The 19,626-nt window shown below is 55.8% G+C and overlaps 2 protein-coding genes across 5 annotated transcripts in view; one reads left to right on the top strand and one right to left on the bottom strand.

Moving 5' to 3' along the window:
• Positions 1-10,102, top strand: part of DTX1 (deltex E3 ubiquitin ligase 1) — a 43,657-nt gene extending 33,555 nt beyond the window's left edge. Inside the window, exons 4-10 of the mRNA XM_054443759.2 lie at positions 3,345-3,406; positions 3,718-3,879; positions 4,189-4,250; positions 7,255-7,413; positions 7,509-7,670; positions 7,792-7,881; positions 9,238-10,102. Coding sequence (XP_054299734.1) covers positions 3,345-3,406; positions 3,718-3,879; positions 4,189-4,250; positions 7,255-7,413; positions 7,509-7,670; positions 7,792-7,881; positions 9,238-9,462 — 922 coding nt within the window. The 3' untranslated portion in view covers positions 9,463-10,102. The remainder of the gene's footprint in view (positions 1-3,344; positions 3,407-3,717; positions 3,880-4,188; positions 4,251-7,254; positions 7,414-7,508; positions 7,671-7,791; positions 7,882-9,237) is intronic.
• Positions 10,103-10,540: 438 nt separating this feature from the next.
• Positions 10,541-19,626, bottom strand: part of RASAL1 (RAS protein activator like 1) — a 37,952-nt gene continuing 28,866 nt past the window's right edge. For all 4 annotated transcript variants that reach the window (XM_054443754.2, XM_054443755.1, XM_054443757.1 and 1 more), the window contains 7 exons: positions 19,415-19,559; positions 18,085-18,257; positions 16,530-16,667; positions 16,315-16,450; positions 14,462-14,582; positions 13,148-13,200; positions 10,541-12,595 (listed from right to left, as the gene is read on the bottom strand). In XM_054443754.2, the coding sequence (XP_054299729.1) occupies positions 12,456-12,595; positions 13,148-13,200; positions 14,462-14,582; positions 16,315-16,450; positions 16,530-16,667; positions 18,085-18,257; positions 19,415-19,559 (906 nt within the window). In that variant the 3' untranslated portion in view covers positions 10,541-12,455. The remainder of the gene's footprint in view (positions 12,596-13,147; positions 13,201-14,461; positions 14,583-16,314; positions 16,451-16,529; positions 16,668-18,084; positions 18,258-19,414; positions 19,560-19,626) is intronic.

Consider the following 19,626-nt stretch of genomic DNA (forward strand, 5'->3'; position numbering starts at 1 on the left):
TCCAGAAATTTTAGGGCAGCTGAGATCTAAATCCTTCCTTTCCTGGAGTACCCTCTAACTCCTAGACCAAACACTCAGCAAGAGCAGGGTTACCCACTGGGCTAGACTTTGGGCATTATATAGACCTGGGGTAGCAAACTGGCTATACTGATTGATAGAGGCTGCCTGGAGAGCTGTACTGAGGACTCTGCTAAGCTTGAGAGAGTGCTGTGATGGATTAGTGATGTCTGCCACAGGTAGGAGACCAACCAGTGGTGGTATGCATGCTAAATATTTTTCTTTCCACCCATTTTATAGGTAGTCCTGGAGAAAAAAAGAGATACTTTCTTCTTGTGAGACAGAAAGGAAGAAAGGGGGGTGAGGGAGACCTAGACTTAACCAGGGTGTCTGCACTAGAGGTGCTTGAAGAATGGGCAGGAAAGAGGAGAAGCTTGAGGGAAATGCCTCTATGCATTCCTACAAAAGTATAGAGAGGGAGGAAGTTAGAGTGGTGACAGCTGCCCCCCTCAGGAAGGCCCTGGGGGATTATGACAGACCCTGAGAAGGGTCAAATGAATACTCAGTGCCCCTCTTCCTGGGGTTCCCCCGCAGGGTGCCCGACAAGAAAATCAAGACACCTCCACTCTCATCCCTGCGCCAAATGACGAGCTTTACATGTTTTAACATTTAACCTTCACAGGACTCTATCCCCATTACAGATGGGGAAACTGAGGCACAGTGCTTTCTTCCCACCTCCACTGACCGGGTCCTGGGGGACCCAGGGTACCTGCCATCCCATCCTGCCTCCCTCGGGAGCTGTGTTCATTGACTTCAGTCACACCAGTGCCTCCTCAAGGGGCTCAATCCAGATGTCTGCTCCAGACCTCTCCACAGCCCTCAGAGGGGTCTGGGATGGGAGTCCTGGCCACGTGATACTAGCCTGTATAGCTGAGCAGCCACCAAGTGGGTGCGTGTGCGCTGTACCTGTGTGCATGTGTGATTGTGCATCTGCATGTGTGCAGGTGTGGGCCTCCCAGGCTGAGTGTCTGTGTGTCAGTGTCGGGAGGTGTGGGTCAGAGCATGTGCGCATGTGTCCTCGCATGCAGTGAGTCAGCGTGTCCTCCCGTGCCCCCATGCATGATGTGAATCAGTACGCATGAGTACTTCCCCACAGGCAGTGCGGAATCGCGTGTCCGTGTGTGGATGGCAGGCCGTTCTGCAGGCTGCAGCGCGCCGGGTGCTTGTGAGGGCTGAGCACATGCTCCTCTGGGTTTGCTGCCCACTTTACCCAGCTCTGTGCAGCTAGGGAGAGGGGCAGCAGTGGCAGGTGTGGTACTGGTCTACATGAGCCACCGTCTCTTGTCCAATGGAGTATCCTCCCAGGGGAGAGCTGTGTGTGCTTCTGTGTGTATGTGTGTGTCCCCGTGTGTGCACAAGTCTCTGTATGTAGGTGTGGGGAGGCGTTCCCTGGAATATGTGAGTGTGTGTGTATCTTAATCCATGTATGTTTGTGGGGGGTGTGCCCTGAAGTGTGCCTGTGTGTATCCATGTATATGTGCAGGGTGTGCATTCCCTAATGTGTGCGGTGTGTTCTCCAAGTAGACGGATGGGGAGGGAGGCTCCCTGGTATGTGTGTGTCTGTGTGTGCATGTATCTGTGATGTACTCCCTGTGTTGTGTGTGTTTGTGTGTCTGTGTACTTAAACATGTTTGTGTAATGTGTCCCGGGGAGTATGATAAGTCTGTGTGGTCTTCTCCATGCATGTGTGTATATTTGGATCTGTGAATCTGTGTGGATGGTGTGTGCCCTGAGTGTGTATGTCTGTGTGTCTGCACCCACTGCAGCAGTACCCAAGCCTGCCAAGGGCACCATTTGCTTGAAGATGCTTTCTGGTGCCAACTGTGCCCGCCAAGGACAGGTGACCAGACAGCATTAGACAGGCTGTGACCTGAACAGGCACGGCCAGAGCCAAGGGGGCTGCTGCGGCTCCTTCTCCAGCTGTCACTGCTCCCAGCCCTTCCTGCCCGCTCTCCTGGCACATCCCCCAAGGCCTTCAGGCTGCCCCCTGGATTTCAGAACACCCCTCTTCATCAGAACGTATCCAGCCTGGGTTCCATGCCCATCAACAGCAAGACACCAGTTCCCCTGCATAAGCAGGTGCTGAAGTCAGGAGGACTCAGGCAGACACACTGTACACATCACCGCAAGCTCCCCTTCAGTCCTCCCAACGACTATAAGTGAGGTGTTAATATGCCTGTTTTACAGATAAGGTAACTGAGGATCAAGAAGTTAAGTGACTTGTTCAAGGTTGTCACTGCAGCAGTTTTGTGGTTTCCTCTCTAAGATGGAGAGAAGTTACACCGGGACTTAGTGCCTGAGAAGCAGAGAGGTGAAATTACTCGGCCAGGATTGCACAGCTGACAGTGATGATACCGATGGCTGTGCTTTTAGTATCTGTTAGGTACCAGGAACTGTGCTTGGCCCTTGACACATATAATTTCACGGAATCCTCACAGCAGACAAAAAAAAAAAAAAAAAAAAAAGTACCATATTATCCCCATTTTACGGACCACCCCTTACAAGAGATGAGATGATGTGCTGTGTGTCACCCAGCTCATTAGTGGTTGAACTGAGATATGAAAGCAGCTCTGGCTGACTCCAAAAGCCAAAGCTCTTTTGAGGGCCAGGAGAAGAGGAGAGTCAGGATGCCTTTTCCTAGGGGCTCTTCATTTGAAGAGAGGATAGGACCTTGTCACAGAAACTGACATCAGTAAATATTCCAGAAGAGAAAAAAATTCATCACCAAATGCTTTTGAAAACCTGGACTTATCATTGTTAATGATATGTTCTTATGCAGGGCTTGTCAGAGCCTTTAATATGCTCAGATATGTTGTGAATTTCAGAGAGGGAGACAGCGACGTGTTCCTAACTTACTTGATTCCTGAATCCTTCTTTCCTGGAACGTTTTATGGAAATTAATAATGCTACATCTAACAAGCTTTGAGAGACGCTAAAATAGCTACACCACTAGTAGTTGGGTTTCAGGCACAGCGGCCAACGAAAGGAGTCCTCAGAGCCAAAGCGCCCTCTCGAGGGAGGAGCCGGCTGTAGGGTAAGGAGGGGTCTGCACTAAAGTCTAAGGGTGCATCCCACTGGAACCTGGGCCGAGGTCCTGGCCACCCCCGCCCCATACTAGGATGTCAGAATAGAAAGAGAGTTTCCTGGAGGTAACTGCAGTTGGCAGAGAGAGGTACAAAGAGGCCAGGGTGTGTGGCCCAGGAGCCAGAGACAGAAGGCAAGCCAGGTCCACTGACGTGGTGTCGGGGGCTGGAGTCCAGCTGCGGCCTCTTCTCTTCTCCCCGCAGGGTGCCCGCGCTCCCGGTGAAGAACTTGAATGGTACTGGGCCGGTCCATCCGGCCCTGGCAGGTGAGGTCTGGCCCAGGGCGGGAAAGGGCGGGGCCCACTAGGAGGCAGCCCCGCCTGTCACCCGGTGACCCCGCCCCCGAAATGGGCTTGTGGGCGTGGCCCGGAGGAAACGCCCCCTTCCTCTGGGCCCAGGACACGGGGTGGGCGTGGCCCGCAGAAGGCCCTTCAGGGGCCTTCAAGGGGCTGAGTGGGTGGGGCCCAAGAGCGCAACCCTCCCACCCATCCGAGGGCCCCGGGATTCCCAGGGCCAGTGGTCGGGGGTCTGGGCGGGGATGGCGCCCCGCCCTGTGACTGCGCCCCCTAACCCCCAGGGATGACCGGGATACTGCTGTGCGCGGCCGGGCTGCCCGTGTGCCTGACGCGGGCCCCCAAGCCCATCCTGCACCCGCCGCCCGTGAGCAAGAGTGACGTGAAGCCCGTGCCCGGCGTGCCCGGGGTGTGCCGCAAGACCAAGAAGAAGCACCTTAAAAAGAGTACGCCCTCCGCGCCCTTACACGAGATGAACCCCACTAAGCCTTGACCACAACTCTGTGACCCCTAGTCTCCAACTTAATTCTTAGCATTTACGACCTCACCTCCATTGCCTGATCTCAGCTCCCCTTGCCCTGGCCCCATCTTTCACCAGCTCCTGTTACAGCTAACCTCCAGCAACCCCTGACCTCTGACCCTGGCCAACCCTTGCCACCCTGACCCCTGCCCTCTGACCCCTGACCCAGTTCTGAGCCAAGCCTTCAGGGACAGACTCTGGGTACCCTCAAACCCACCCCGCTGTGTTCCTGCAGGTAAGAATCCCGAGGATGTGGTTCGAAGATACATGCAGAAGGTGAAGAACCCACCTGATGAGGTGAGGGGGGGATGGGGGGCTGAGGAGGTGAGGGGGGGATGGGGGGCTGATGAGGTGAGGGGTGGATGCGGGCTGATGAGGTGAGGGGGGGATGGGGGGCTGATGAGGTGAGGGGTCGATGGGGGCTGATGAGGTGAGGGGGGGATGGGGGGCTGATGAGGTGAGGGGGGATGGGGGGGCTGATGAGCTGAGGAGTGGATGGGGGCTGATGAGGTGAGGGGAGGATGGGGGGCTGATGAGGTGAGGGGGATGGGGGGGCTGATGAGGTGAGGAGTGGATGGGGGCTGATGAGGTGAGGGGAGGATGGGGGGCTGATGAGGTGAGGGGGGGATGGGGGGCTGATGAGGTGAGGGGGGATGGGGGGCTGATGAGGTGAGGGGTGGATGCGGGCTGATGAGGTGAGGGGGGGATGGGGGGCTGATGAGGTGAGGGGGATGGGGGGGCTGATGAGGTGAGGAGTGGATGGGGGCTGATGAGGTGAGGGGGGGATGGGGGGCTGATGAGGTGAGGGGTCGATGGGGGCTGATGAGGTGAGGGGGGGATGGGGGGCTGATGAGGTGAGGGGGGGATGGGGGGGCTGATGAGGTGAGGGGGGGATGGGGGGCTGATGAGGTGAGGGGGATGGGGGGGCTGATGAGGTGAGGAGTGGATGGGGGCTGATGAGGTGAGGGGGGGATGGGGGGCTGATGAGGTGAGGGGGGGATGGGGGGGCTGATGAGGTGAGGGGGGGATGGGGGGCTGATGAGGTGAGGGGGATGGGGGGGCTGATGAGGTGAGGAGTGGATGGGGGCTGATGAGGTGAGGGGGGGATGGGGGGCTGATGAGGTGAGGGGTCGATGGGGGCTGATGAGGTGAGGGGGGGATGGGGGGCTGATGAGGTGAGGGGGGATGGGGGGGCTGATGAGCTGAGGAGTGGATGGGGGCTGATGAGGTGAGGGGAGGATGGGGGGCTGATGAGGTGGGGGGGGATGGGGGGCTGATGAGGTGAGGGGGATGGGGGGGCTGATGAGGTGAGGAGTGGATGGGGGCTGATGAGGTGAGGGGAGGATGGGGGGCTGATGAGGTGAGGGGGGGATGGGGGGCTGATGAGGTGAGGGGGGATGGGGGGCTGATGAGGTGAGGGGGGGATGGGGGGCTGATGAGGTGAAGGGGGATGGGGGGCTGATGAGGTGAGGGGGGGATGGGGGGCTGATGAGGTGAAGGGGGATGGGGGGCTGATGAGGTGAGGGGGGGATGGGGGGCTGATGAGGTGAAGGGGGATGGGGGGCTGATGAGGTGAGGGGGGGATGGGGGGCTGATGAGGTGAAGGGGGATGGGGGGCTGATGAGGTGAGGGGGGGATGGGGGGCTGATGAGGTGAGGGGGGATGGGGGGCTGATGAGGTGAGGGGGGGATGGGGGGCTGATGAGGTGAAGGGGGATGGGGGGCTGATGAGGTGAGGAGTGGATGGGGGCTGATGAGGTGAAGGGGGATGGGGGGCTGATGAGGTGAGGGGGGATGGGGGGCTGATGAGGTGAGGGGGGATGGGGGGCTGATGAGGTGAGGGGGGATGGGGGGGCTGATGAGGTGAGGGGGGGATGGGGGGCTGATGAGGTGAGGGGGGGATGGGGGGCTGATGAGGTGAGGGGTCGATGGGGGCTGATGAGGTGAGGGGGGGATGGGGGGCTGATGAGGTGAGGGGGGATGGGGGGGCTGATGAGGTGAGGAGTGGATGGGGGCTGATGAGGTGAGGGGAGGATGGGGGGCTGATGAGGTGGGGGGGGATGGGGGCTGATGAGGTGAGGGGGGGATGGGGGGCTGATGAGGTGAGGGGGGGATGGGGGGCTGATGAGGTGAGGGGGGATGGGGGGCTGATGAGGTGAAGGGGGATGGGGGCTGATGAGGTGAAGGGGGATGGGGGGCTGATGAGGTGAGGGGGGATGGGGGGGCTGATGAGGTGAGGGGGGATGGGGGGCTGATGAGGTGAAGGGGGATGGGGGGCTGATGAGGTGAGGGGGGATGGGGGGCTGATGAGGTGAAGGGGGATGGGGGCTGATGAGGTGAAGGGGGATGGGGGGCTGATGAGGTGAGGGGGGGATGGGGGGCTGATGAGGTGAGGGGGGATGGGGGGCTGATGAGGTGAGGGGGGATGGGGGGCTGATGAGGTGAGGGGGGATGGGGGGCTGATGAGGTGAGGGGGGATGGGGGGGCTGATGAGGTGAGGGGGGATGGGGGGCTGATGAGGTGAAGGGGGATGGGGGGCTGATGAGGTGAGGGAGGATGGGGGGCTGATGAGGTGAAGGGGGATGGGGGCTGATGAGGTGAAGGGGGATGGGGGGCTGATGAGGTGAGGGGGGGATGGGGACGGGGGAGGGCCCCTGGCATGGAGGGGGGCAGGAACCGTCACCCCTCCTCCTGGGTTCTGGGTGATACAGAGCTCTTCTAATTTGTTTCTTTCTTCACTTTATGAGGTTTTTTGATGAATAGAAATGCTTACGTTTAATAGACTCACATTTATCCATCTTTTGATGATTGAGTTTTTGTGTCATTTTCACCCATATTTTCCACTAAATGTTTTTAAGTTTTGCTTTTGATAGTTAAGCCCTTAATTCACCTGGGGGGTGGGGAGGGAGCCATCTTCCTCTGTGATATATCAGAATTCAATATATGGGAAGGGGCTGGGTGCAGTGGCTCATGCCTGTAGTTCCAGCTACGTAGGAGGCTGAGGCAAGAGGATCTCTTGAGCCCAGGAGTTTGACTCTGCAGTGAGCTATGATTGCACTGCTGCACTTCAGCCTGGCCAACAGAGCCTGTCTCTTAATTAAAAAAAATAAAATAAATAAAATAACGAAGAAGAAGAAAAGAAAACAATGTATGGGGCAGAGGGTGTGTACTGTCTCCCTTTGCCAAATGGGTGCCTGAGAGAGTGTGGTCTGCTGCCTATGGTGACCCGCCAAGGGGCAGTGCTGACCCAGTAGGTGCCCTGTCCTCCCCAGTCCTCAGTCTCCCCTGCTGCCTACCTGCAGGACTGCACAATCTGCATGGAGCGGCTGGTCACAGCGTCAGGCTACGAGGGCGTGCTTCGGCACAAGGGCGTGCGGCCTGAGCTCGTGGGCCGCCTGGGCCGCTGCGGCCACATGTACCACCTGCTGTGCCTCGTGGCCATGTACTCCAATGGCAACAAGGTGGGTTGGGCGGGACGATGGCTGAGGAGTGGGCAGGGAACTGAGTGGGGTTTGGGGGGGGCGCTGGGAACTCACTGCCAGCCTCCCCTGCCCAGGATGGCAGCCTGCAGTGCCCCACCTGCAAGGCCATCTACGGGGAGAAGACGGGTACGCAGCCGCCTGGGAAGATGGAGTTCCACCTCATTCCCCACTCGCTGCCCGGCTTCCCTGATACCCAGACCATCCGCATCGTCTATGACATCCCCACAGGCATCCAGGTGGGCTCCCCTTCCGCCTCTCTGGCCTCCAGCCCCCACTCCCCTCCGACTCTTCCAGATGCTCCTCCACCCTGCCACCACCTGTTCATGGTCTAAATCCCTGTACTGTCCCTCCCTGCAGGGCCCTGAGCACCCCAACCCCGGGAAGAAGTTCACCGCAAGAGGATTCCCTCGCCACTGCTATCTACCCAACAACGAGAAAGGCCGGAAGGTGGGTGCCCAGCCGTGAGGGCACGGGAGATAGGCGCAGGCAGGGGCTCCAGCAACCACTGGCCTGGGCCTGTGGTCCCCATCATTCCCAATCCCTGCTCTCACATTCCTCCCAAAAGCAGCACCCGAACAGCAACGACCACAGCCACCTCCTTCACACATCTTATCTCCTTTCCCGAGCTGCTGAGGTCAAGGTCCTGACCCCATTTGATAGACAAAGACGCAAGGCTTCAGAAAGGGCAAGCCACTTGACTGTTGTCACAGAGGTACTAAGTGTCAGAGCTGGGATTTGAGCCCAGGCAGTCCAAGCCGTCACCACCACCCTACAGCTTGTCTGATTTGACTTTCTGCTTTTCAAGAGCACCAAGAAATCCAGATTTTCATGGGAAATCTCTAGGCTTTTGAATGTTAGTAACTAATTTACAAGTGGCTCTTTAATACAGTGTGGAGTCCAAACTAAATAGAGCAGACAGCTGCCAGATGCTTTCTTCACCCCAGAAAAAAACAGGCAGGGCTGGGTGCGGTGGCTCATGCCTCTAATCCCAGCACTTTGGGAGGCTGAGGCGGGCGGATCACGAGATCAGGAGTTTGAGACCAGCCTGGCCAACATGGTGAAACCTCGTCTCTACTAAAAATAGAAAAATTATCTGGAGTGGTGGAGTGCACCTATAGTCCCAGCTACCTGGGAGGCTGAGGCAGGAGAATTGCTTGAACTCAGGAGGCAGAGGTTGCACTGAGCCGAGATCACCCCACCGCACTCCAGCCTGGGTGACAGAGCAAGACTCCATCACAAAAAAAAAAGGAAACAGGCAGGCCAAGCGCAGTGGCACATACCTGTAATCCCTGCACTTGGGGAGGCCGAGGTGGGAGGATCACTTGAGGCCAGAAGTTTGAGACCAATCTGGGCAACATAGTGAGACCCCATCTCTCCAAAAAGTTTGTAATTTTAGCTGGGCTTGGTGGTGCCTACCTGTAGTCCCAGCTACTCGGGAGGCTGATGTGGGACAATTGTTGGAGCCCAGGAGTTCGAGGCTGCAGTGAGCTCTGGTTGCACTGCTGCACTCCAGCCTGGGCAACACAGCAAGACGCTGTCTCAAAAAAAAAAAAAAAAAAAGAAAAAGAAAAGGAAAGAAAAGAAAAGAAAAAACAAACATAAATAACTTGGAAGGAGCTTTTACTGGCAGTTCAGGAAATACAAATATAAAGGAAATGGCCAAGCCAGCATTACGTAGTCGGTGCCAATGGACGAAGCCATAAGGTAGCCATGATGTGGCAGGGGAGGGAGGGAGGCTGAGGCTGGTGGACTGGAGGCTGCCTGTGACCTCCACCCGGCCCCACCGTGTCCCTGTCCCCCCAGGTGCTGCGGCTGCTCATCACGGCCTGGGAGAGAAGACTCATCTTCACTATCGGCACGTCCAACACCACCGGCGAGTCGGACACCGTGGTGTGGAACGAGATCCACCACAAGACCGAGTTTGGATCCAACCTCACGGGCCACGGGTACCCGGACGCTAGCTACCTAGACAACGTGCTGGCTGAGCTCACAGCCCAGGGTGTATCCGAGGCTGCAGCCAAGGCCTGAGGCCCAAGGCTACCCACCTTCCCTCCTGCTTTGCCCCTGGTCCGGCAAATGCCTCCTTCGCCAGGTGTGTCCTGGTAGCCCAGGTTCAGGGCTGGGGAGGAGCCTGTGGAAGGGGCCGCAGCCATTCAGGGGACCTGCCTGGTGGCAGCTGGGATGGAGAGATGGCATGTCAGGCTGGCCCCGAATCATAGCTCCCTGAGAGGGCCATACAGAGAGTACTGGAAACCTCCCTACCAAAAAGACAGAGACCCGCCCCCTCACACACAAACACACATGTCCTGTTGAACTCATGCACGCACACCCACGTGCCTCTACTTGCCCCCAGGCTGGAAGAGAAGAGACAGAAAGACCCCATGACCCCCCCATGTGGATCCCCATCTGTGTCTCAGTTGCAGCTGTACAGCCTTGTCTGCGAACTGGAGGATGCGGGGCAAGCCCTTAGGGGCCTGACAGGGCTCGGGGGGCAAAGAGGGACTTGGGAAACTCAGTGTACCCCCGATGCCTCACCCATTCCGTGTCATCACCCATGTCTGCCACCCACTGATTGGGCAATTGTGGGCCCATGGGGTGGAAGCCCCCAGATGACTGAGCAGTTCTACAAAAGAATGGCCAGCGCAAGCGGGGACTAGAGGGTCCTGAATTTTGTGTTTGTGCCTCTTCATCCCTCTGGACTCTGATCTCCTTCTCCCTTCCCATCTCCAGGCCTTCTGTCTGTCCCAGATAAAGGCACTGTTCTCCCATCCTCCCTCCCCCATCCTCTCCACCAAATCGCTCCCAATTTTGAGAGCCAAAGGCTGGCGCTTCTGACTTCAGGAGCAAGAGGAGGAGGCCTAGTTTGGGCCCATGTATTTTAAAGCAGAGTGGACAGCAGAGAGTCAATTTCCCTTTCGTTGGGCGTGGGCAGTGGGGTGGCTAATCGTCTCCGGCCAACCAGGGGCCTGTTGCCCAGGCAACTCACCAGCTCCGCCTCTGCTGATTGGCTGCCACGGTGGGAGTCAGCCAAGATTTAAAGGGATGCCAGCAATTGCTCTTTTCAAAACCTACCAGTCCCACTGTGGGTGGAGAAATAAATGGTCTTTCTCCTCCTCGCCTGGTCTTTTCCTGCCAAGAGAGGGGTGGGTGGCTCTGTTCCTGGGGGCTGCAGTCAGCCCCGTTGGGGAGTGATGGCTTGCGAGAGAATGGCAACTTCAGGGTCATTGCCTCGGGCTGGAAGGGCTGGGGGCGGTGAAGCAGTGGCAGACCCTCCTAGTCCTAGTCTCCAAGAATGCAGAGGTGAAAGTACCCTTCTCTTTCACAAAAGCACAAGGCAATGCACACATCTGCTCCCTGGCACAATGACAAGAAACAAGGAACTCGGGCGGAGAGCTGGGAGCCTCAAGGGAAATACAGAGGAGCTGGGAGACACTGTGATCAGCTCATCAGGATCGTAGAGCTTGTCAGGACCCTGTCCTTGGGGAGGAGGGTCAGGTTCTAACTAGGGAAAGACAGGGATGGACCCCAGCCTTAAATCAGCCTCTGCAACATGCCAGGACGCCCCTGTAGTTCTGGTGGATGCTGCGGCTTCGGGCAACCCCTGCTGGCCACCCTCGGGATAGCGCCGTGTCTTTCCTGGTCCACTTGATCCCCTGCCAGGTAGGCTTTGGTTTCTGTCCCACCCCGTAGTGACACAACACCGGAAATGAGTCCTTGGAGGCCCTTCCAGTTCTGCCAGTCACATGTTCCCAAACATTTGTACTCCGTGGTTCATTCTCAGACAAAACCTCAACCCAAACTCTGGCATATAAAATTGCAAGCCAGGCACTGTGACTCACGCCTGTAATCCCAGCAACTAAGGAGGCCGAGGCAGGAGGCTCATTTGACGCCAGGAGCTTGAGACCAGCCTGGGCAACATAGCGAGACCCCCCCATCGCTACAAAAATTTAAAAATTAGCCCGGCGTGATGGCTTGCACCTGTAGTCGCAGCTGCTCTGGAGGCTAACGTGGGAGGATCACTGAAGCCAAGAAGTTTGAGGCTGCATTGACCTATGAGCATGCCACTGTACTGCAGCCTGGGCAACAGAGTGAGACCCCCAACTCTAAAAACAAAATAAAATAAAACTGCCCATTCCCCAGGCCTGTGGTCCTCAAAGCTGATACTCATCCAAATGACCTACGGAATCTGTTAAATAACCCTGATTCTTGCCCTCATATACCCTCAGATTCTGAGTCAGTAGCTGGCTGGGCCTCAGAAATCTGCATTTCTAGCAGACATTCCAGCGGGTGGTCTTTGGCCCACAGTCAGAGAAACTCCTCCCTGGTTCTTGAACTACCTCGTTGGAATCCAGTTTGAAAACCACACATCTAGACTTTCCCTCCTCTTTTTATACAGGGTAATCTGAGACCCAGAGAGAGACAAAGAGCCTGGCCCAAGGTCTCCCAGGCTCCAAGGGTCTGAGTGTGGCACACTGGACCCCCACCCAGCCTTCGTTCTTCCTGAGGGTACCTGATTCCGGAAGCTTGTGGTTGGGGTCGTAGGCCAAGGGCAGGGTACAGAAGAATCAATGAGGTTATAGGGATTAGCAGACATGAAAACAGGAAGGGGTGAGCCCATTTAGTGCCTATCTGGGGCAACAACATCACATGGGCATCAGGAATTCAGGTCCAGCTGTATCCAGCAGCTCAGGGCCAGGCTGGCCTCTTTGGTATGGATAGAGGCCAGTTTGGTGAAGCAGAGACCCCAGTCTCAGTCAAATAAGTCAGGTTCCTTATCCTATCCACTCCAGTCTGAATCAACCCAGAGAGCGAGATTCACTCAGTGCAAGGCTGGCCCCTGCCAAAGGGCTTCCATGCCCTGAGTTCTGGACTCAAGGCATATAGGACTAGGCACGTCTCTGGGAGCCTCGAAACCACAGGATCAAAGAGGTACAAGGAAACAGGAGACTCCTGAGGCAGGATGCGCTGAAGAGGGCCCCCTGGCTCCTTGTTCCTCCTTCCGGGCTAGCTCTGGCATTTCCTTAGGGGCCAAGGGGGCCCAGGGCCGCCTTCCCTCGCTCTTGCTGCTGGAACTCCTCGTGGGCACGATCCAGGTCTGCGAGCACCTCCAGCAGGCGGGCAGCTGCTGCTCTTTGCCGGGCCAGGACCTCAGGACAAGCCCCTAGGAGGGAGACAAGAGGCCACAGGGGCTCAGCCAGTCCAGGGCAGGACCCAATGGTTTCTCATGCTGCAGATGTGCCTTGTGCCCTGAGAACCCTAAAATCTTTGAGAATCCCCACACACAGCCCTGTGGCCTGATGATGGACTGGAAACAGGAGGACACAGGAGACAGTGGGGAAGTGCCTGCGAGGAAAAAGGGACCTCCTTAACCCGTTAGCTTCTTTTTTTTTGGCGGGGAGGGGGGCATGGAGTCTTGCTGTGTTGCCCAGGGTGGAGTGCAGTGGCATGATCTTAGCTCATTGCAACCTCCGCCTCCTGGGTTCAAGCAATTCTCATCCCGCAGCCTCCCCAGTAGCTGGGATTACAGGTGTGCACCACCATGCCAGGCTAATTTTTCAATTTTTAGTAGAGAAAGGGTTTCACCATGTTGGCCAGGCTGATCTCGAACTCCCGACCTCAAGTGATCCACCCACCTCAGCCTCCCAAAGTGCTGGGATTACAGGTGTGAGCCACTGCACCCAGCCTTTACCTTCTGTGGTACAGGAGCCCTTACCTGTGTCTGCCTCCAGAGTTGTATCCATGTTAGAATCCTCCAGTAATTTCAGCCTGGAAGGTGAGAGGGAGAAAGACAAGTCTGGTCCCTGATTCCCAATCCTGCTTCCTACCCCAGAAATTCTCTGAGAAATTAGTTTTCCTGAATCATCATCATCACCATCACCATCTACCATCATCATCATCATCATCTACACAGCAAACATTTCTAGAGTGCCAGATGCTATTCTAAACCTTTTACATGTATTAACTCATTTAATTATCATGACAAACTCATATGAGGTAGGTATTTACTATTAGCTCCATTATACAGATGATCATTGAGACACAGAGAGGTTAGGTAACTTGCCTAAGGTCACACAGCATCAGCATCAGAACCATTACCACTTATTGAAAGCTAACTATGTGGCCAGGCACCTACAAAGTGCTCTACCTGTATCAGCTCATTTGATCCTCAGGACAACCCACGAGGTCACCACCATTATTATCCCCCTTTTCCAGATGAGGAAACTGAAGTACAGAGAAGTTAAGCAACTTGTTTAAGATCACACAGCCTGGTTGGGTGCAGTGGCTCATGCCTGTAATCCCTGCACTTTGGGAGGGCAAAGGCAAGACAGGTGGATCACTTGAAGTCAGGAATTCGAGACTGGCCTGGCCAACATGGTGAAACCCCGTCTTTACTAAAAATACAAAAACTAGTCAGGCGTGGTGGCAAGTGCCTGTAATCCTGGTTACGTCGGAGGCTGAAGCAGGAGAATCGCTTGAATCCGGGAGGCGGAGGTTGCAGTGAGCCAAGATCATGCCACTGCACTCCAGCCTGGGCAACAGAGTAAGACTGTCTAAATAAATAAATAAATAAAATTGTTTTAAAAAAGATCACACAGCTAGTAAGTGGCTAGGTCAGGATTTGAACCCAGGCAGGTCAGCTTCAGAACCCACTCTATAATGAGTTGGGACAAATCTCTGTCACCAAATAACAGTGACAGTGATCCTCATGCCAGGAAAGGGAAGAGATCTATCCAAGTTCATTTAGCAAGCGCAGGGGGCCAGGATTTTATGGGAATTGTGCCAGGGTCTCTGGAGCCCCAGGTATTAAAAGATCCCAAGACCCAGTTCTGCATAAGGGACCCCTCCCACTGAGGATGCTTCCCAAGCCCTGACTGTGTAGACACCCAGTCCCCACCCTGGGCCAGGCCCCCGGGAAAGATCCACCAACGCACACAGAAAGAATGAATAAATGAACACAGCAGGGCCACGGTGGGGGGCTGGCCCGGTTGGTCATAGGAGGTGAAGTGGGATGGGTGGGGGCACCCACCTGAGCTGGTCCCGCCCCAGGAGCAGCTGCCGATACACCGTCTGGGCCTCAGCATCAGGATCCAGTGGGTCACTCCAGTCCCCCAGGGTGACAGCCGAGTGTGTACGGCTGCAGCCGGCGGCTGAGGGGACACAGCTTCATTCATCAGTAACTCCCCCTCCCCTTCCAGAAGCCTCCACAGCCAGGCAGTCACCAAGCCATGCTCCGTCTTTCTCTAAAATCCCTCCTCAAACCTACTACTTCTAGGCCACACGCGGTGGCTCATGCCTGTAATTTAAGCACTTTTGGAGGCTGAGATGGGAGGATCACTCGAGCCCAAGAGTTCAAGACCAGCCTGGGCAACATAGTGAGACCTCGTCTCTACAAATAATTTAAAAATTACCCTTGGGTCTGGAGCAGTGGCTCACGCCTGTAATCCCAGAACTTTGGGAGGCCAAGGTGGGTGGATCACCTGAGGTCAGAAGTTTCAGACCAGCCCGGCCAACGTGGTGAAACCCCATCTCTACTAAAAATACAAAAATTAGCCGGGCGTGGTGGCTCATGCCTGTAATCTCAGCTACTTGGGAGGCTGAGGCAGGAGAATCGCTTGAACCTGAGAGGCACAGATTGCAGTGAGCTAAGATTGTACCACTGCATTCTAGCCTGGGCAAAAGGGTGAGACTCTGTCTCAAAAAAAAAAAAAATGAGCCTCACATGGTGGCACGTGTGTGTGGTCCCAGCTACTTGGGAGGCTGAGGTGAGAGGACTGCTTGAGCCCGGGAGTTTGAGGCCGCAGGGAGCCGTGATTGCACCACTGCACTCCAGCCTGGGCAACAGAGAGAGACTCTGTCTCAAAAACAAAAATAAAAAAACCCACTACTTCCTTTGAATCTTACATCCTCCACTCTCATCCAGCCCCACTTCTGCTCCCCAGACTCTAGCAGTAGCCTCGCCTCTCCCGGTACTCCTCCCTCATTCTAGGCTCCAGTCACACAGACCCTTTTCCATCCGTCAGCCTACCTTGTCCCAACCTCTAGGCCTTTGCTCACGACACCTGCAACACTTCCTTACCCCCAGCTCCCGGTTCTGTCTCCAATGTCACTGCTTAACTTCTGCTCTACTCAGGTCACATTTAAGCAGCACCTCCTCCAGGAAGCCCTCCTTGAGTCCCCATCCTGAGGCTGGGTCTGAGGCATTCACTGGAATCTCAAAAGTCTCATCTTGGCACTTATAACATTGTATTAACAAAAGGCCGGGCACGGTGGCTCACGCCTGTAATCCCAACACTTTGGGAGGCCGAGGAGGGCTTATCACCTGAGGTCAGGAGTTCGAGACCAGCCTGGCCAACATGGTGAAACCCCGTCCCTACTAAAAATACAAAAATTAGCTGGGTGCAGTGGCACGCACCTATAAACCCAGCTACTCATAAGGCTGAGGCAGGAGAATCGCTTGAACCCGGGAGGCAGAGGTTGTCGTGAGCCGAGATTGTGCCACTGCACTCCAGCCTGGGCAATAGAGTGAGACTCTGTCTCAAAAAAAAAAAAAAAATTATTGGGTTATGCACTCATCTTTCTTGAGAACAAGCTCATGATGTTTGGGCACCATTGGATGCTGGCACCTAGTGAGTACTTTAGAAATAACACGTCGCATGCGCCAAGCAGCGTCCTATGCTCTTTGTGTAAATCAAGTCATTTAATTATCCCAACTCCATGAGACAGGCACTGTTATCAACCTCATTTTACAGTTGAGGAGACTGAGGCATAGAGAGGTTGAATAACTTGCCCAAGGTTGCACAGCCAGCCCAGGCGGAAGTGGGACACCCGCTGATTGACGGGTGGGGAGGGCGGAGCCCGCAGTCCGCCCTGCCCCCTCACCTGAGCGCTCAGCCTGGAGGCAGCAGGTCCAGCGCGCGCTGCGGAAGGCACCGGGGTGGCAGGCGGCCAGCTTGTCCGGGTTGGGGGCGCTGGCCTTGCGCAAGGCCGAGAGCCACTGGTTGAGCTCATTCACATTCTGCAGCGGGTGGGAGGCGATCAGGGGGCGGGTGGGAACAGAGGGACGCCCCCCGCTCCCCATCGCGGCGGGGTCTCACCTTGCACTGGAGGTAGGTGGTGTGCAGCGCCCCCGTGCCGTCCTGCGTCACCACCTGCATCACGTGGGGCAGTTGGAAGGCGCCCTCGTCTACGCGCTCCACGGCGCGGATGTGCGACACGGGGATGGAGTGGCGCATCTGGGGAAGAGGATTGTCGCTGCAGGATGGGCTGGGGGCTAGGGCCGGGGTGGGGACAGCTTCCGTCTGGTTGTGTGCAGCAGGTGGAGTCAGTTCCCAGCGGCGGGACATTCAACCCTGTAAGTCTGTGATCTGCGTGCTCGTCCGTCCATCCATGTGAGCTGTTCCATGAGTCCTGCCCTATCCCCTTTTATTTTTTAAATTTTTATTTATTTATTTTTTTAACAGAGTCTCGCTCTGCCACCCAGGCTGGGGTGCAGTTGCATGATCTGGCCTCACTGCTACCTCCGCCTCCCAGGTTCAAGCGATTCTCCTGCCTCAGCCTCCCAAGTAGGTGGGATTACAGGCGTGCACCACCATGCCCGGCTAATTTGTGTATTTTTAGTAGAGAGGGGGTTTCACCATTGTTGGCCAGGCTGGTCTCGAACTCATGACCTCAAGTGATCTGCCCACCTCGGCCTCCCAAAATGCTGGGATTACAGGCATGAGCCACCGTGCCCAGCCACCTCTCTAAGTGACAACTTCTCTGGGCATCCATTTCCTTGTTAATAATAGCTACCACTTCTATGGTACTTGGGACGCGATTCCAAGCACTTTACATTGATCAACTTATTTAATTATCACAACAGACTTCTGGGGTTGGTTCTGTTATTCTCTCCAACCTGCAGATGAGAAAACTGAGGTACAAGAGGATAGATGACACTTCCAAGGTCACTCATCGGGTGGATCCAAAATTGGAACCCAGAGAATTGACCCCTAGAATCTCCATTCTTCTGATAAAATAGAAACAGTAAGCGTGGGCTCCCTTCCCAGCATTAGCCATCGTCATCTACTGGTGTGCACACAGCTACCCATTTGGGAGATTCCAGCACATGTCTCCGGGCATTCTAGTCACGAACGCCAGCCCCACGAGGGCAGGATTTTCACCTGTCTTGTTCACTTCTGTATCTCCAGTGCCTAGGACACTGGCACATAATAGGCACTCAATAAATGTTTGCTGAATGAATGAACGAGTGAATGAATGCCTGGATGGATGTGCCTGAACATCTGCACACTTTCCTAGTGAACACATTCAATGTTATGAGTCTGTCTAGCATGCGCCCTAGATCCGGGTGGGAGCATTCGAGAGCGGTTCAGCATCATCCCTGTCCTGTGTGCGTCCACATCTGGGAGGCATATCCCCGCCACCGCATGTGCACATTCTGAAGGATGTGTGATGGTGCCTGTCCGTGTCCTGTGCCCACATTGGCCTGAACTTGTGAGCAGAGCCTGTCCTGAGAGTTTGTCATTGTTAAGTTGCTATGGCACCTTGGGGCCTTGCCCCACTGTGAGCCTCAGTTTCCCCCTGGGTACAAAGAGGCAGCACCCTGAAAAAGGTCACCCCCGGAAAGCCCTCCATAGTGGACTGGAACCCCACCTGCCACTCAGGACTCTTGGAGAAGGAGAGGGTCTCCCCGCTGAGCCAGACGTAGCGCTTCTTGAAGGCAAAGCGCGTGGCCAGGCCGGCAGGCTCCTCCTTGCGCTTCAGCAGATAGCCTTCTCGAACGATGGCCGAGGGTGGGAACAGGGCCCTGGCTGGGACACCAGCTTCTGGGAAATGGGAGAAGAGAGACGGTGGACAGTGAGCCCTCCCTATCCAGGCTCACCTTGCTCCACTAGCATGCCCAGGGAGGACCTCAGTGGACGGGCATGGTTCTCTGCTCCCCTAGAGGCAGGAGGATGAGCGCGATGACTTCAGACTCCACTCCCTCAATAGGGGATGCAATCATGGAGGCTGGGAGGAGGGCGTGGGCAGAGTAGCCCTTGAAGACCTCTCTCCAACCAGAGAAATCTGCAGACAGTATGCAGGCAGCCAGCAGGGGCAGCCACACCCTATGGGGTCCCATCCAGGCAATGTCCTGCATTTAACCACGCTCAGGGAGCCAGGACACAGCCCCGCCGCCCCACCCCAGCACCATAGGGACCCCACCATGCCACAGCCAGCTTCTACGTTCTGACAGATTGCTCCAATGGGACTGGGATCCAACTAGGTTATGACCTGAGCCCCACATTATGGTATGGACTCAACCACAACTTTTCTGCTACAAATCATCCTGTGATTCTGTCTCACTCCAAGTCAAAGCTAAAATTCTTCCCAAGGCCTATGAGGCCCCACAGGATCTGGCCCCAGTTCACTCTTCACGGGTGTCCTCAGTGCTGCTCTGTCCTACCTCAGGGCCCTTGCACGTGCTGTGCCCTGCCTGGCACACTCTTCCCCGGGATCCTCATGGCTCTCTACCTTTTCCCTTTCAGATCTCTGTTCTTTCCTCCTTTTTTTTTTCCTTCTTAGCACTTACAGCTCTCTAACATACCACATAACTTGCTTATTTATCTTGCTAATGGCCTGTGGTCCCCAGCAAAATAAAACCTCTGTGAGATCAGATTTTCTCTGTCTTGTTCACTGCTGCATCCCCAGCACTTAGAACTGTGCCTATTATTTAGTAAGCGCTTAATAGATGTTTGTCAATTGCATGCACACCATGCCACGATCCCGCCCACACCACATTGGCTGGGGATGGGCCTGGAGGACGGCACCTGAGCTCTGTTCATCTCTGGGGCCTAGCATAGTAAGTGTCAGGAAATGTTAGTTGACTGACCCACAGATTCACATTCTTAGTGCTGAGGAGCTGGTGGGGGAAAAGGGAAGTCTCTGAGTGGTGTCTCAATTGGGTTGAGAAGCCAGATGTGGCAGGACCACAGGAACTCACCTTCATCCCCATCCACATCCACCAGCCGGTCCAGGAAGTCTCTCACACGAGAGACGCTCTGCAGCAGGAAGGGGTGCAGGGGGGCCATCCACAGTTCCTTGCCTTGGCCCAGCTGCTGGCCCAGGTTTCCGATGCTCTGCACAGCCTGGAGCAAAGAAGTGAGGGATGCCGGGGCCAAGGTCACAGCAGAGGGGAGGGCCCCACCTGGCTCC

Source organism: Pongo pygmaeus, chromosome 10 (genome assembly GCF_028885625.2).
Source record: "Pongo pygmaeus isolate AG05252 chromosome 10, NHGRI_mPonPyg2-v2.0_pri, whole genome shotgun sequence".
Taxonomy (NCBI): Eukaryota; Metazoa; Chordata; class Mammalia; order Primates; family Hominidae; genus Pongo; species Pongo pygmaeus.